Source organism: Stegastes partitus, unplaced genomic scaffold (genome assembly GCF_000690725.1).
Source record: "Stegastes partitus isolate 25-593 unplaced genomic scaffold, Stegastes_partitus-1.0.2 Scaffold1347, whole genome shotgun sequence".
In the NCBI taxonomy this organism is placed as follows: Eukaryota; Metazoa; Chordata; class Actinopteri; family Pomacentridae; genus Stegastes; species Stegastes partitus.
In genome coordinates, this window is record NW_007579078.1 from 113,385 (window position 1) to 127,533 (window position 14,149).

General features: G+C 37.7%; 2 protein-coding genes across 2 annotated transcripts in view; both read right to left on the reverse strand.

Annotated features, from left to right (window-relative positions):
* Nucleotides 1-1,249, reverse strand: part of si:ch211-214p13.8 (B- and T-lymphocyte attenuator) — a 7,770-nt gene extending 6,521 nt beyond the window's left edge. The window contains exon 1 of the mRNA XM_008298746.1: nt 1,184-1,249. Coding sequence (XP_008296968.1) covers nt 1,184-1,238 — 55 coding nt within the window. The 5' untranslated portion in view covers nt 1,239-1,249. The remainder of the gene's footprint in view (nt 1-1,183) is intronic.
* A 4,603-nt stretch (nt 1,250-5,852) lies between these two features.
* Nucleotides 5,853-10,337, reverse strand: si:ch211-214p13.9 (cell surface glycoprotein CD200 receptor 1). Its single transcript, XM_008298747.1, has 7 exons — nt 9,994-10,337; nt 8,797-8,856; nt 7,929-8,234; nt 7,273-7,542; nt 7,003-7,102; nt 6,872-6,914; nt 5,853-6,767 (listed from the first exon to the last, which is right to left on the reverse strand). Exons 1-7 carry the CDS (start codon nt 10,061-10,063, stop codon nt 6,699-6,701), a joined length of 918 nt encoding a protein of 305 aa, XP_008296969.1. The 5' UTR covers nt 10,064-10,337; the 3' UTR covers nt 5,853-6,698.
* Between the last annotated feature and the right edge of the window lie 3,812 nt (nt 10,338-14,149).

The window sequence follows — 14,149 nt, forward strand, 5'->3', positions numbered from 1 at the left end:
TTTTTTTTTTTTCAGCATCTGGACAAACCCGCTACATCAAACTTGAAACATACTCTGGAGCAAAGTTTACTGATACTGACAAAAATCTCTAAGTGTGAGAGTCAGAGTATCAGTACAAGACATAAATATTTGAACATTGAGGACATTTTAAAGGATCTGTGCATCTCTGGCATCAGCATGATTTTCTCTGTTTGGTACTTTTGCACTGGGAAGCTTCTCAAATCTTTTAATGCTGACAGACATAATCCATTTAAAACGCAATGAATTAAAAACTGGTGTCCAACACCATCTATAACAGAGACAGAGTTTGATCCGGGGCTCGCTTCATTAGCACTCATAGTCTTGTTCAAGAGCACCCTCTAGTGTACAGTGTAGCACTGGCTACTTTATATGAATGTAAGGTTTTATCTAAAGGATACAAGGTAATGTTTCTTTGTCGGTTTTGTTTATCTTGTTAGTTTGTTTTTTAGTTTTTTTCAATACATCCAATCTCAACCATTTATTATCTAACAGCTAGAATGATCCAAGCTTTCCCTTCAGTACACTACAATCATTGTGAGATGCTCTTTCAGTGCATTTTGCATATTGTTGCAGCCTGACATCTATAAAGGTCTATTTTTTGCCCTTGTCAAAGACATGGCTTGAAAAGCAAACTGGACTTTCAGCTGCACATCGACTTCCTCATGTTGCTCTTCAAGAAAATTTGCACAATCATGCAAACGAGAGTCATCGGCAACAAGTGCACACACAGGGTCCGTTCAGCTCACCGTCATCTAACCTGCCCTTTTGTTTAATCCAGCAGTGCAGACGGTTACAGTGTTACTTGATGGCAGATGTTTGGAAAAGTCTGCTGATGATATGATTGAGTGAGAGGAATAAAATGTCGCTTTACAGTCCTCATGATGCTGCACAGTTAAAGTCAATGAAATGTGGCTTTATGGAAGTGTAGTTGCAGCACCAACAGATTTATCTTAATGTTCTATCTGTTGTGTGTGTTTTCAAGTGGTTTGCCTTTGCGTCAGTACATGTACGTGGACGACCGCATGCAAACATGTCTGTTTGGTGTTCATGCACAGGAAATCAAAATAGGAAATCAAAATAGCACAGAAATAGGCCCTTGTATAGCTTCCGCGATCTCTCCCTCTCTCTCCCTCTCTCTCTCTCTCTCTCTCTCAGTTCTCACCTCGCTGTTGTGGCCTGTGTGCTCTCTGACACAGCGGCAGAGAGATCAGTAACATCAGTGTCTGCTGCAGTGCCGGACTTCAGGGTTGTTCTCCAGCAACCAGGCGCTCTGTGGGATCATCATGGGAAACTGCACTTCTGGGTGAGTAATCAGACAGGCATTGTAAAAAGAGACATGCCACAAAGAAATCTTTCAGCACATGTGGTATTTGTGTTTTAATACTGTATAACTGTTGCAAATGCAAAAACATATTCGATACGAGAACGATCAAACAAAAGTAAAAGGACCATTTAAAAACTGTTAACACAACATATATGAGAAGGCTGACAGCATTTGTCTAACTGAAATGATGTTGCATTTTTGGCCCTGTGGCAATCAGCTTCTGCATTTGCTTTAGCAAAGGAAATAGCAGTCACTGGATATAAATAGTTTTTGCCAGTGTTTTTATCAGCATCAAGTCAGATACAAAGTCAAAATGTGTATTCATTATGGCACGATCTAAAACCTAGATGTATGCAAAGTGCCATACTGTGTGCTGTTAGTCACTGGCTCACACACAGTTGGTTCTGGATGGCAGTTGCAGGTCTGTGTGAAGGGTTTCCTGTTGCGGCACACTTTCTCATCGGCTAAGCTGTCAAGGAAACACTGCTGTGGGCTAAAACCTCCACCGCTGAAAAACTGTTCCAGATATCAAAAAGTTTTATGAAGTAAAGACATAACATGCTGAGAAAGCAGGCGTTAAATCAACAGCTTCTATCTTTCAAATATATGTACAATGTTTAACACGTTTATCAGACCACCACCCAGTGTCAGGTTTATGCCACAGCTGCACTAAACTAACAGCACTGGTAATTACCAAAATCATTTTTTTATTTATTTATTTTAATGTTTCTGTAATGGTTAACACACCAGTATGTAGGAGCTATTTAACCAAATGATATGTTTAATGCTAAAATGTAATTGTTATTGTTATCCATGTCAAATTATTGTTATTTACTTGTATTCCTGAACAGGAAAAAAAAACGGTTTCAGTGGTTGTATGTTATGCTTGATGAATTTCTGACTTCTCAGCCAAGCCCAGTGAGCCGGCTCAAATTTGGATATGAAAAGACAAATTCAGTTTAAAATTCCTCATTCCTGTTCAAAATGATAAAACGTCGAGAGATGAGTGTGCATTAAAGCACTTCATGATGCTGGATGGACTATATACATATATTTACACACAGTGCTTAACAAATTAGAAGGGTAGTCTTATAAATTTGCTACGCCCTGTATGTGTGTATATATATTTTTGTTTTGTATTTAATGCTATACTAGTTGGATGTCTGTGTCCTTCCTGGGGTCTCATCATTTCAATTTGCTTTGTTGTCAGGCTAAAGAGGAAAAGTAAAGGTAAAACTCTCCTTTTTCTTACATTACAGTTTATTTTTTACATTAGGATTTGAAATAGTCAATACATATAATGCATAAAAACTGTATCCAAACATTTTTTTCCAGGGGATTCTTCACCAAATAAAACAAGCAACGATAATAAGGTAGGCATCCCTGCATCGACTCTACTTCTATTTCCCACAAAGCTTCACAGTTATCACATCGAGCTTTCCGTTGGACACTCTGGGCTTTTATGACAGCCCAGTCACAGGTTCGATTTGCATACTGGATGAGCATTAGCATGAGGCCTATGGTGTAAAACAAACTCTTGGTCTGTTTACTGAAGCACATCCAAAAAATATTTAAACAAATTACGTGAAGGCTATCTTTAGGGCAGATGACTTACTATCTCTTCTCTCTCCACAGCCTAATGAGGATGTAATGTACGCCTCCATTAACCACAACGTCTCCAAGACATCAAGAAGAGCCAGAGCTGACACTGACGACGACTGTGACTATGCCATAGTTAATGTCCCAGCAGCACTTCAACCCAGCCCTGACTCCGACTGCTCGTCCAAAGAGGAATGTTCGGACGATTATGTTCTGATGGGCTAAACAGAAACAAGAGGAAAAGTTCAACTTGGCTATTCTGAGATGCAGGTTGAGTAGACTGTGTCACAAACAGGAAAAGACGTCTAATATCTTGTAATCTAATGCAAGAAGTTGGTGGTTGAACTGTCAAGCTCACACCCGAATCAAGATCAAATCTTAATCATCACAGTGAAGCTGAAAAAAGAAGAGAGAAAAAAAAAAGTCACAGCCGACTGCAGCTGGTTGTGGAAATGTGTCGACCCAAGATGTTTCTTTCCACTTTTGAGGTAACTTAACACAACTGTGGTGTTTCTACCTCAACACACAAACTTCAATTTGATCTCCCAACAGAAGAAACTCAGGAGAAGAGGAATCTTTTTATACCAATATGCGGCGTTCCTGAGACACCACGAAATAAGCAAAATATCTGGAAGTAGTCAGTCAAAGGAAACTGGACCTGGAGTCCAGGCTTGAAGACTTGAAGATGCATAAAGTTTCATCAGTTTTAAACATGTCCAAGACCAGCAACGTCTCCAAAAACACGTCTATCGGCTTCTGAGATGCTACAGCTACTACGACCTGAATGAATGAACTCTTTAAGCCACCACGTGCTGACTTTTGATGTGACTCTGAAATATTTTTTTTGCTTTTAGAGAGAAAGTTAGCATATGTGGGACTGATAAAAACACATCACTAAAACATACAGCAAAAAGAATTTATACTTTTTGTGTTTTTGCCTGGATTCATAAAACATTTTGGCATCAGCACGATATCACATTGGAAGTAAATAACCCTGTACCTAATGTTTAAATACAGCAATGTCTCCAAAACTGTAAACCCGGCAGCTTCTGACAAATTGCTGTTAGTTACACCATGACCCAAATGTCTGAGTATCTTAAAGCCACAACGTGTAGAACTTTCAAATCATTTTATGGCACCTGCTTTTTAACTCGGGGAAAAAATTGATCAATATTTTTGATAAAGTGCATTGCTTTGTGCTTTCAAAGGGTGTACGTGCAACAAAAATGGTAGAACCGTGAAAAGAGAGAAGAAAACCTTGAACAGAAAGTAGATGCTAAGGAAGCACAGTGACTTTATATCCGTTCACTAATGTCAGCATATCTCTTATGATTTCCTACTGCAGATGAAGGTTTGATCTTTATCTAATCGCTTGCTGTTGTCTTTGAAATACAGCCGCAGCTTTGCTCCACCTTAAGGTTCACAACCAAACCTCATGTGTGAACGATCAGCCTTTTATTAACAATGTTAGTAAACCTAAAATGCAGCTCAACAGGTTTCATAGATTTGTTTTCAGAATTTGTGCCCAATTTATGATGTCAATCTCCACAACATTGTACCTTAATTTGCATTTCAGAGTTCATTTTGCAACTTAGAGATCCTCAGAACTACTCTGCACTTCCTTAATATGCTAGAAACAAATGTTTCAGGCTTAAGAATTTATATTTTGAGTGTGTACATTGATGTATCTGACAGAATTATTTATATGTTTGACGTAAGAAATAGTAGCGTAGTACCATTTACTGTAAGTGGACTTTGTTTCGTTGGAATTTTTATGATTTTTTTTATTATTATTAATTAAAAGTTTACAGCGTACCGCTTCTGCTCATCATTCTGTTGTACGAATCAACCGCATCTCTTAAAATATTCAAAAGAAGTCATAAAAGCAACGTCTTTGTCAAGTTGTTTGCTGCTGCTTTACAATGGAAATCATGTTTATGTGTTCTAGATATTCAAGAGAATCCACGTGAGTCATTGATGTAGACAGAAATACATGTGTGAGGTCAAAAACAGTTCCCCCTTTCTATACACAGAAACAAAATCTATCGAGGGTGGGAGAGACTACAGTTGCTGCAGCTTCTATTTTAACACCAGAATTCATACAGAAAGAAGAGTTTGACACCTTTAGGTATCAAGCTCTCCTCCCATGACTGTGGTATTCATTATTAACTACTGAAATGAACACCACAGTAGTAAAACCTGGAAGCCTTAGTAAACAGGTACGGTTTTCATCTTGTTTCCAGTCTGAGTGATGGGGGTTAAAATCTAAGCACTGACTCAGGGAAAAAAAATAAAATTCCACTTCAGCTTACATGAGGTGTCAACCGCAGTCCGAGTCAGTCCAACTCAAGTGAATATCTTCAGGCCCTAAAGAAACAGAAGTCTGCACAAAAAACGTTGTAACTTAGCAAGATACCTATTTAAACAGTCTGACTCAGACCGGTACAGATAGTTCAGATAGATTTTTAATATATTTTTGCAAATATATTATATTTTCAAAGTGGACTGCGGCTCTTATCTTCCATCATTTGCATTGGTAACACGAAAAAGGGATTTCCTCATAGCAAAGACGAACAGGAAAACTGTTTTGAGCCCTTTTTTGGCACCAGCTTTTTTGCTGTACGACAGATTAGAAACACTGCAGACCTTTGAGTAGTTCTTAATTTAAGCGCATATTACTACTATTATTATTCAGACATCTTAACAGAGACTGTTAGAGTTCATTAACACAATGAAGGACTGTGTTCTGGTGTCCACCAGTAGAGGGCAGCTTTTCATTTCTTAGAAATGCACTTCTGGTCTCAGTGAGTTTATTGTTCCAAACTCACTAACCTTCCTTTTCTTGTTTTTTTTTTCTTTTTAGAATGGTCGACTGCTGATAATAATCAAACAGGTGGCAAAAAGGGTATTTTCAACAAAGTATTAGTTGTAGTTTTTCTGTATATTTACAAAGAATGGAAGAGTCATTTTGACACTTAGTTTCTAAAAATACCAACTGCAGTTTAAAAAAAGAAAAACAGCTGAGTGTCATTTAAACTTTGTGTCTCATTCTTAACTACCGACACACCCAACGAATACAGTTTTGAACTGAATCCTGTTTAGTCATTTTTATTTACTCTCATCGGTGTCACTTCTTTAAAATGAAGCTAAAAGGAGATTAAAGTGTCTACATGTATTTTAATACACAAAGCTAGACATACATTAAAACATACTATGAACACGTCACCAAATTTGTTCCACATTATCTCGAGACATGAAGTTGCGTCTTTGAAATAAACATGTTCTCTGCTTGGTGCTCGTACCTTCCTGACTCCATTAAACGATGAGTATCTCTTTACAGTAAATCTATAAATAAGTGTGACCATACATAATCACTGATGTGTTTCATCAGCAACATCAGAAGTCTGTAGTTTTGTGCACGCTGCATCCAGTTCAGGATGCGATCCTTTCCATTTCAGCAGTTCATTACATTTGTAGTAATAATTATTAAAGTTGTTTATTAGGCCCACACGTGGAGCAGTGGGCACCATATGCAAGCTTCAGGTACATCCCCTGTTCCATCAGTCAAAGGTTTGTAGGACAGATTCATACCGAGAGGCATCCCTCTCTTATCGAAAGCATTTGATCTCGCGCTCCTCTTTCTTTACTACGCAACCATATCTTAGTTTCACAGCCTTCAGTTTTCTCACTAACAGCCATGTGCATCTGAGCCCTTGATGCATGTGTAGGATTATTACATGAACCAATCTGCAGATCAGTTGTAGATAGAGTTCACACGTTGAATATAGCTAGCATAGGGTTCCACTTCCTCCACATCCTCTATCTGAAAAAAAAAAACAAAAAAAACAGCAAAGTGTCATGAACGAAACTTTAAAAGGTGCAGAGAAACACACGAAAGTGCACAATGCAAACAGAAAAAATACCCACCGGTGGAGTTTTGGATGGTGAGTTGTGTGACTGTCTGCACGGCCTGGCAAAAGTAACACAAAAAAAACTCAATGCCTTACCAAAAAAAGTTTACAAAGTGGTCATGTTTTTTGTTAAATTAAATGTCTTACCTTAACAACATTAGTTTCCTCTGTGCAAAAAATACTAATCCCGCAAACAGAATGGCTGCCACGACAATAAGTATGCGCGTCCATGGAAAACGAGCTTCAGCTAGAGAGGGATTGAACGTTTGTTAATAATTTAATAGACACTAACTCTACATATATATTTATGGAAGACTAAACAGTAACACAATACAGAACAAGCCAAGAAAAATGGCAAACCTGTTGGCTTTTAGCCTTTTTTTTTATCTTATGCTATCCAGTCTAAAGATATCTGACCTTTTTTAAATTCAGGTTCCAGAATCTTCTCCCTTTCCCATGATGGGTGCCTGATAATACAGCTCAGGTTTTGTGTATCCATGCCTTCAGGGACCTCCAGATGACTTTCTGCTGTGAAAAATCCATTCGAGACAAGCCGCGTTTCCTCAAACAATAAGTTTCCTGTGTGACTCCAGCTGATGTTGGCAGCAGGATTTCCTCTCTCAGCTTTGCACACTGCCACTGTTTTGTTGCCTCTTTGCTCTAACTCAAAGGATGTAACAGGAGGAACTGAAGCAGGGAAGACAAAACAGAAGAAATCCAGTAAGACCTCCAAAATACATCAGAACGGACTTATTTGCATGTGCACCGGCAGAAGTAATCATGCAGATTAAGTCATTTTAACTTGCATACCTAGGTTTTATTTTATCTTTTATTGTCATATTCTTCAAATGTCCCTTTTCAAGACCTTTCCAAGCAACAAAAACATATTTACGTGTCCATTTATGTGCTCAAAGCAGAAAAATGTGTGGTAGATAGTTCAGACTCAAACATCTGCATCCGTATATGTAACTAACGGAAACCACAGTTATCAGTTTTATCTTTTTTCTTTTTTTAAAGTATGGTTGAGGGCAACACATGTTCTAAGAATGTATTAATCAAAAAGAGCATCTTACCTGTGATAGCTACGCTGATTATATAATTTTCATTTCCTCCTTTGAAAACTGACTCGCACGTGTAGAGCCCCACATCACGAGTTGAGAAGTTTGGGATGTGCAGGTATGACTGAGCACTGGATGTGTTACGGAGAGATTTGCCATCGTTGCAGGAGTCTCCGTTTCGACCGTCATTGCTAAAGGATATGTCACACTTTTTGTATGTCAAGTCTAGTTTCCAGATAACAAATAATGTCTCATTCCACATCTTGCTGCTGCATGTCAGGTTAACATCGCTCCCAGGATTGAACATTGCATTTCTTCGCACTGGAAGAAAAAGAGAGCATAGTAATATTATTTTCTGTTTACTAAATGGCTTGGGTTTATGTTGGAATAAAACAATATGGACAGAATGCAGTAAAAAAAAAAAAAAAGAAAACATTGATTTAATGTAACACAGCAAATAAAAATAAAAATATTAACTGCACCTAACACAGAATTAACTTTGGGCATAAAACTGATTCAGGGTAAAAACACATTTATTAAATAAATCAAGTGGCCCAAGATTTTTACACGGGAAACCTTCCCTCATTTGACAACCATCAGGCTTAAACACTAATGATGAAGACAAAAGTAAATGTAAAAAAAAAAAAAAAAAAAATCAACTAATGACTACATATTTCTTAATCAGAAATAACTTGATTCAAAATATTCTTTTAATTCGTTTCAACCAAAAAAAGTGCCTCAAAGTTGAAATAAACATGAATAAGGATTCATGTATATTGTCATGTTTCCCTTTCTGTGCATTCACAAGTCTCACTTGACATGTACTTAATATTTGACTCATAATGCAAAGTAGCTGGAAAGAAATACGGGAAAATGAGTTTACCATAAATTTTGGGTTGATTTGAAGCAGTGCTGGAGTTTGCAGAGGTGCGGTCATTAGTTTCTGAGAGGAACAGAGGTGGATGTAAAGAAAAGATTAGTAAAATATTGTGATTTTCTTCATGCAGTAAGTAGCAGTAAGTGCTTCATTCTAAAGTGTTCACACAGCAGAGCAGCAATCAAGGTGGCTTATCTGTTAGTAGTGGTTTAGTTAGCCAAGGTGTGAAGTGATGCGATTAAAAGTGGGCTTTTAATCAAGGACCAATCTGCAGCAGGACTACATGAGAAATATTCCACACAAGAGAAACGGCATCTTTCTTGAGCTTTTGTAAAACACATCCAAAAGAATTAGCTAAAGCAGCGACATTTCACTGTAAAATCAATCTCACCAACAAATCTTCCCCACTTAGTTATCTGTACAGTCGAAGAGGCTTATGACATTACTGCTGTTTTTTCAAAGACGTGAATTCCACTGAATTATGTTTACTGTGGAGTGTTTTGGGGTCTGACATTTGTTTACTTCCGATACATAAAGGCAAAACATTGCGATCGGAGTGAGGTGGTAAAACCACAGCTCTAGAACAGAGACCCTACAGTGGAGAAAAGCTGCATCATAACGCTACCCTGACATGAAATCATGATTTCCACTCCAGGAACAAGTGGTAGCGTGCTGCTCGTTCATTCTGAAAACATGAAGCAACCTTCATATGCATCTGCTAAGTGACAACTTTTTCCCTTGTCAGCTTCTGCACTGGCCCACCTTCATGCATGTTTTTTTCCACAGACTGTACGACTGAGTCACATCACAGCTGTGTCACACAAATTTTAGGGTCGCTAACCACTAACAGTTACAGTTTCCTACTTATTCAAACATCATTGATTTCTCAGCAATCAGCTTTGTTGTTACGGCTTCCTAATACCAGACAACACAACACATACAAGCAGGATATTTACATGTAAGTTAAAAATTACAATACACATTTGTAAAGTCTAGAAATGACTCCAATAAGATCTTACTGTAGTAACAAACACAATTTGCTCAGATTTTATTTATGCAGACGTTCCTTACAGGATCGTAATCTTTCTGGAGGTTTTTGAATTTATGGAACAACTTGTTTGTATTAAAAACTGTCTCATATCGAGGCCTAAACGCAATTAAATATCTAAACCAAAAGTAAGCAAAATGTTTTAATATTCAAACCTGGATCCAGGCTCCACGCCGCTTCAGCCATGAAAACAATCACGACATAAATCCACATCGCGTCCCTCATCTCTGTTTGTCGTCAGGTTCTTCTGTAAATGAGCTACAACAGAAGCTCTCGCACCATAAAACATCAAGTCTAGTCTTTAACTAAACCCTGAAACCAGCTCTGAACACCCACTAAAGTAACATCAAACCAAGATGCATGGTTCCGGTGCTATCATTCACTCTACTTATGCAATTTTACTTTCTCTATTTATGCCTGACAAGTCTGAGAGCAGCAGCTCCTTCACCCCATCGAGACAACCTTAAAATCCTTGACAGCGCCTCGTGATGAAGAAATATGAGTGTGACACACAAATCCCTCCCTTCTTCTTTCTCTTCCTCCTCGTCCAAACTGCTTTCCACTGAAACATCTGCCTTTTTTTCTCCCACACAGACAGGATGACGTCTGATAAGTCAAGACACCAGCTTCCGTTCTTGCCAGACACATGATCATCCTCTTTCAAAGTGGCATGAAAGAGCAAATGAGGCCAAACAACATCATAAAGCAGGTGTAAAACATCTAATCAGTGTAGTTAAGGCATTATTTTAACATTTGGCATTAAATTAAAAATGTTAATCACAGTTTGTTTTACATAGTTAGAAAATTCAACATTGACTACCCAATAGTTTACTTCCGTATGACTGCCTGGCAGACAGGAACATATTCACCTAAATGAAATCTGGTGTAACACCACAGGCCTCAATAATCCTCCCTATTTAAGGTCATCGTGTTTATTAGTTCTTGCAGTTCTCATTCTGGTTTTAGCATTTTTGTAAATCCCCATACTTCTCTAAAACAGTTTAACCAAAAAAAGAAAACCATTACACCTCATAAAGATAACATTAATTTCAGGTTTGTTGTATTTGACTGCATTCTTTTTGCAACATTTTGCTCAGCCCTCAGATTACCTGAATAGAAAGATCTCAGAAAGGATATCATTTTTGCTGAGTAGGTGTAATGTGGCGTCCTATCTGCTCATGTAAGAACATCTCGCTGTTGAACGCTCACACACTGCACGGCTGCTATCTGCGCCGTTATTGTGGGTGCAGGCGTTATTACTGACTCCGTCCCCAGTTTTGCAGATCGCAGACTAACTGACAACAACACATGTGTTTTGTCATTTCCATGCGGTTATGATGTGCGAGCTGCATGCGGAGTTTGCGGTTCATCAGTGCATCTTGCAATAAGCCATCTTTATATTAACTGCCCTATATTAAAATCAGACAGGGCGGATGTACATCAAAAACCCAGCTTTTCTCTTTCTTGAACGTACTTTCAGTCTGATTGTGTAAGTTACAAAAAAAAAAAAGAAACTGTGAAAAAAAAAAAAACCCTTAGTGCAAATGAACAAATTGCAAATGCTCTGGTTGAACAATCGTAAATCAGCTCCCGCCTAAACCAACTTGACTTGTTTGTATCTCCTCATAAAATTCTCTGGAGCTGATGGTTTCAGAAATTTAAAAACACTCATGTGAGGAGGAATGTAGGTTAAAAGCAGGCACAACCAGTCGTTCTCCTTTTTCTGAAATCTAATATTAGACTGTGTTTATTCTACATATAGGCAGCAGAAGTTCAGCTGACAGTGAGCTGGCACACTTGGGCCGAGGGAACTAGCTTTTCCACAGAAATTGCAAAACCTTCCAGCTGTAAAGTAATGTTGCTTCAGTCAGCTGTCTTATCCAAAAATTGAAATCCAAAAGAGGGAAGAAAGAAACAACAAAAAAGCTGATTGGGGACTTTAAGGGGGAGAAGCATAACTCTGTGTGTCACGCTGTGTGTGTGTGTGTGTGCGTACGTGTGCATGCGTTTGTGTGAGCATGCAGTGTTTCCCTTTGATAACGCCGACTTCCTGTTGATGTTAAAATCAACCTTTTTTAAGCTCTTCAAAAATATGCTCTGAAGGGCAGAGAAAAAAACTGAAATACACACAAACTGAAATGACAAACACACTCAAGACCTGAAGTGTTTGGACGGTTCCACTTTTTGTTCCTGAGGTTCTGTGCTTATTCATTTGAAGTTCCGTTTTAATTTCAACTTGAGTAAGTTTAGATAAGCGCAGACAAAACTGCCTCCTTCACACATGGGGCCCAAAGTTTAGTGGTTCAAACCTAAATGGACAGCTCAGCAAAACTAGTTGATGTGATATTTTGTTATGGTGCATGCTGGCCAGTTAAGTAAATTCAACCTCTTCATCCTGAAAAGCTATTTTTGTTGTTTTAGCAATATTTTTAGGATCACTGTCCTCCAGAATTTTGGTTCATTCAGCTGAATGTGGGCACACAAAAGCTCATGTATGTTTTTTTTTTCTTTTTTAATGACTCTTTCAAACGTTTAGGTAGAGTGTTAAATATTTCCGGTTTCTTTTCGTATTTGTTATGCCCGTTGGGGTTTTTGGTCATGAAATCTCTCGAATGTCGAACAAAAACCTTTCATACTTCCAACAAGAGCCGCCTTGACATGCCGCACAGTCATAAAGGGTCTTTTCTTTTCCATGCGTAATATCTGTGCATCCACCAGACAAGGCTCTTCTTCTCTGGTTTACTTGTGGGTGCCTACTCCTTTTTTAAAAAAAAAAAACCCTATCATTTTGTGAAACAAACTGCATTTACTATCTTATCAATAAATTAGATTCTTTTTTACAAACTTCTTTATCTTTTGTGTGATGACCTCTTTACTATTCACATTGTCAGAAAACTCCACTTCAATCTAAATGCCAGCTGTTCACTCCTAAATATTTCTGAGCCATGCTTGAGCTCATATGTGTTGAATAGACAAAAAACTCCCCCAAAATATTTAGTAGCCACGTACTGAATTTTAAAACCTTCTAGTTCAGGCACTCTTATGACGGCTGTAGTTCATGTGTAGCTCCTTTTATATTGCTGTAAGCTTACCACTGCTATTTTGTGCATTATTTTCAATATTTTTCGTACAGTTTTACTTAAAAATACATAAATAAAATTTAACAATAACACCATCTGCCTTTTGTGGTAGTTGTACTTTCATTCTTCCGTAGCATAGATGCTATCTTCTATTTTACTGGCACTGAGGCAAACTCCTTGTACGTAAACCAACTTGGTAACAGACCTATGCTTGCATACTACGTAAATACATGTCCAAATGTTTAAAGCCTGTCTTCTGAAAATTGATAGTAGGGATAACAAAGGCAAGAAAAAGCAATCTACTGACCTCAAATCACTGAAGAAGTGACTTAAAATTTTCCTTTTAAAGAGGTAACAACAACTAATAAAACAAAAATTAAATAAATGTTTGATATTTAAATAAACACCAGCTCACTTTGGAGACAATTTCAATTAATGTCTGTCTGTAATGTATGTAAGCCCCCCTCCTGTCAGCAGACACCGTTAAAACAACAACAACAACAACAAAAAATAAAGGACATACAACAAACAATTCAAATGTACAAAGTTCAGTTGCTTTTAAAGCTTTTCGAGAACGTGTCTGTAATTAGACGGACTCAAACAATAAGCCTCTCAAGCTGGTCTCAGTTGATAGACAGGTCCATATGTTAGCTCGCAACAGTAAACGTGTCAAACCGTCCGTACAAAAGCACTTTGACAAATATAACAAAGAAATATGAAACAAATAAAAGTCACAAATTACCGTGTGCGCCTCTGGGAAAGGGGAGGAGGTCTATTTGGGGGCTGTAGGGTTTCCTGTGTGGCAATGCGGCCTTTCATCTTTGTAATGCGCCTGACCAGGTGTGTGATCCTTCACTAAACTGTGGTCACGTGACCTGTTACATAAAAATATAACTGTAATAAAAAGCATTATATTTTCACATTCTTTTTAATATTCAAAGTTACATTTTTTATTTCTTAATTATTGAACTTTTAATCAAATTCAATGACCGCATGAATTAAAATATTAATGAAATTATGACAGAGGATATAAAAACACACTTGTAATGTAAATCTCAAAAAGAACTGTCTATAGGACAGTAAAAGTGGTCTTATGGCATGGTAATACTTTTTTTACAATAATATAATATAATATAATATAATATAATATAGTTGTAGGCTATGTGATATCCAGTATAGTTTGTTCAACTATACCGAGAATATAGTTGCAAAAACTGCACTAGTAACTCAA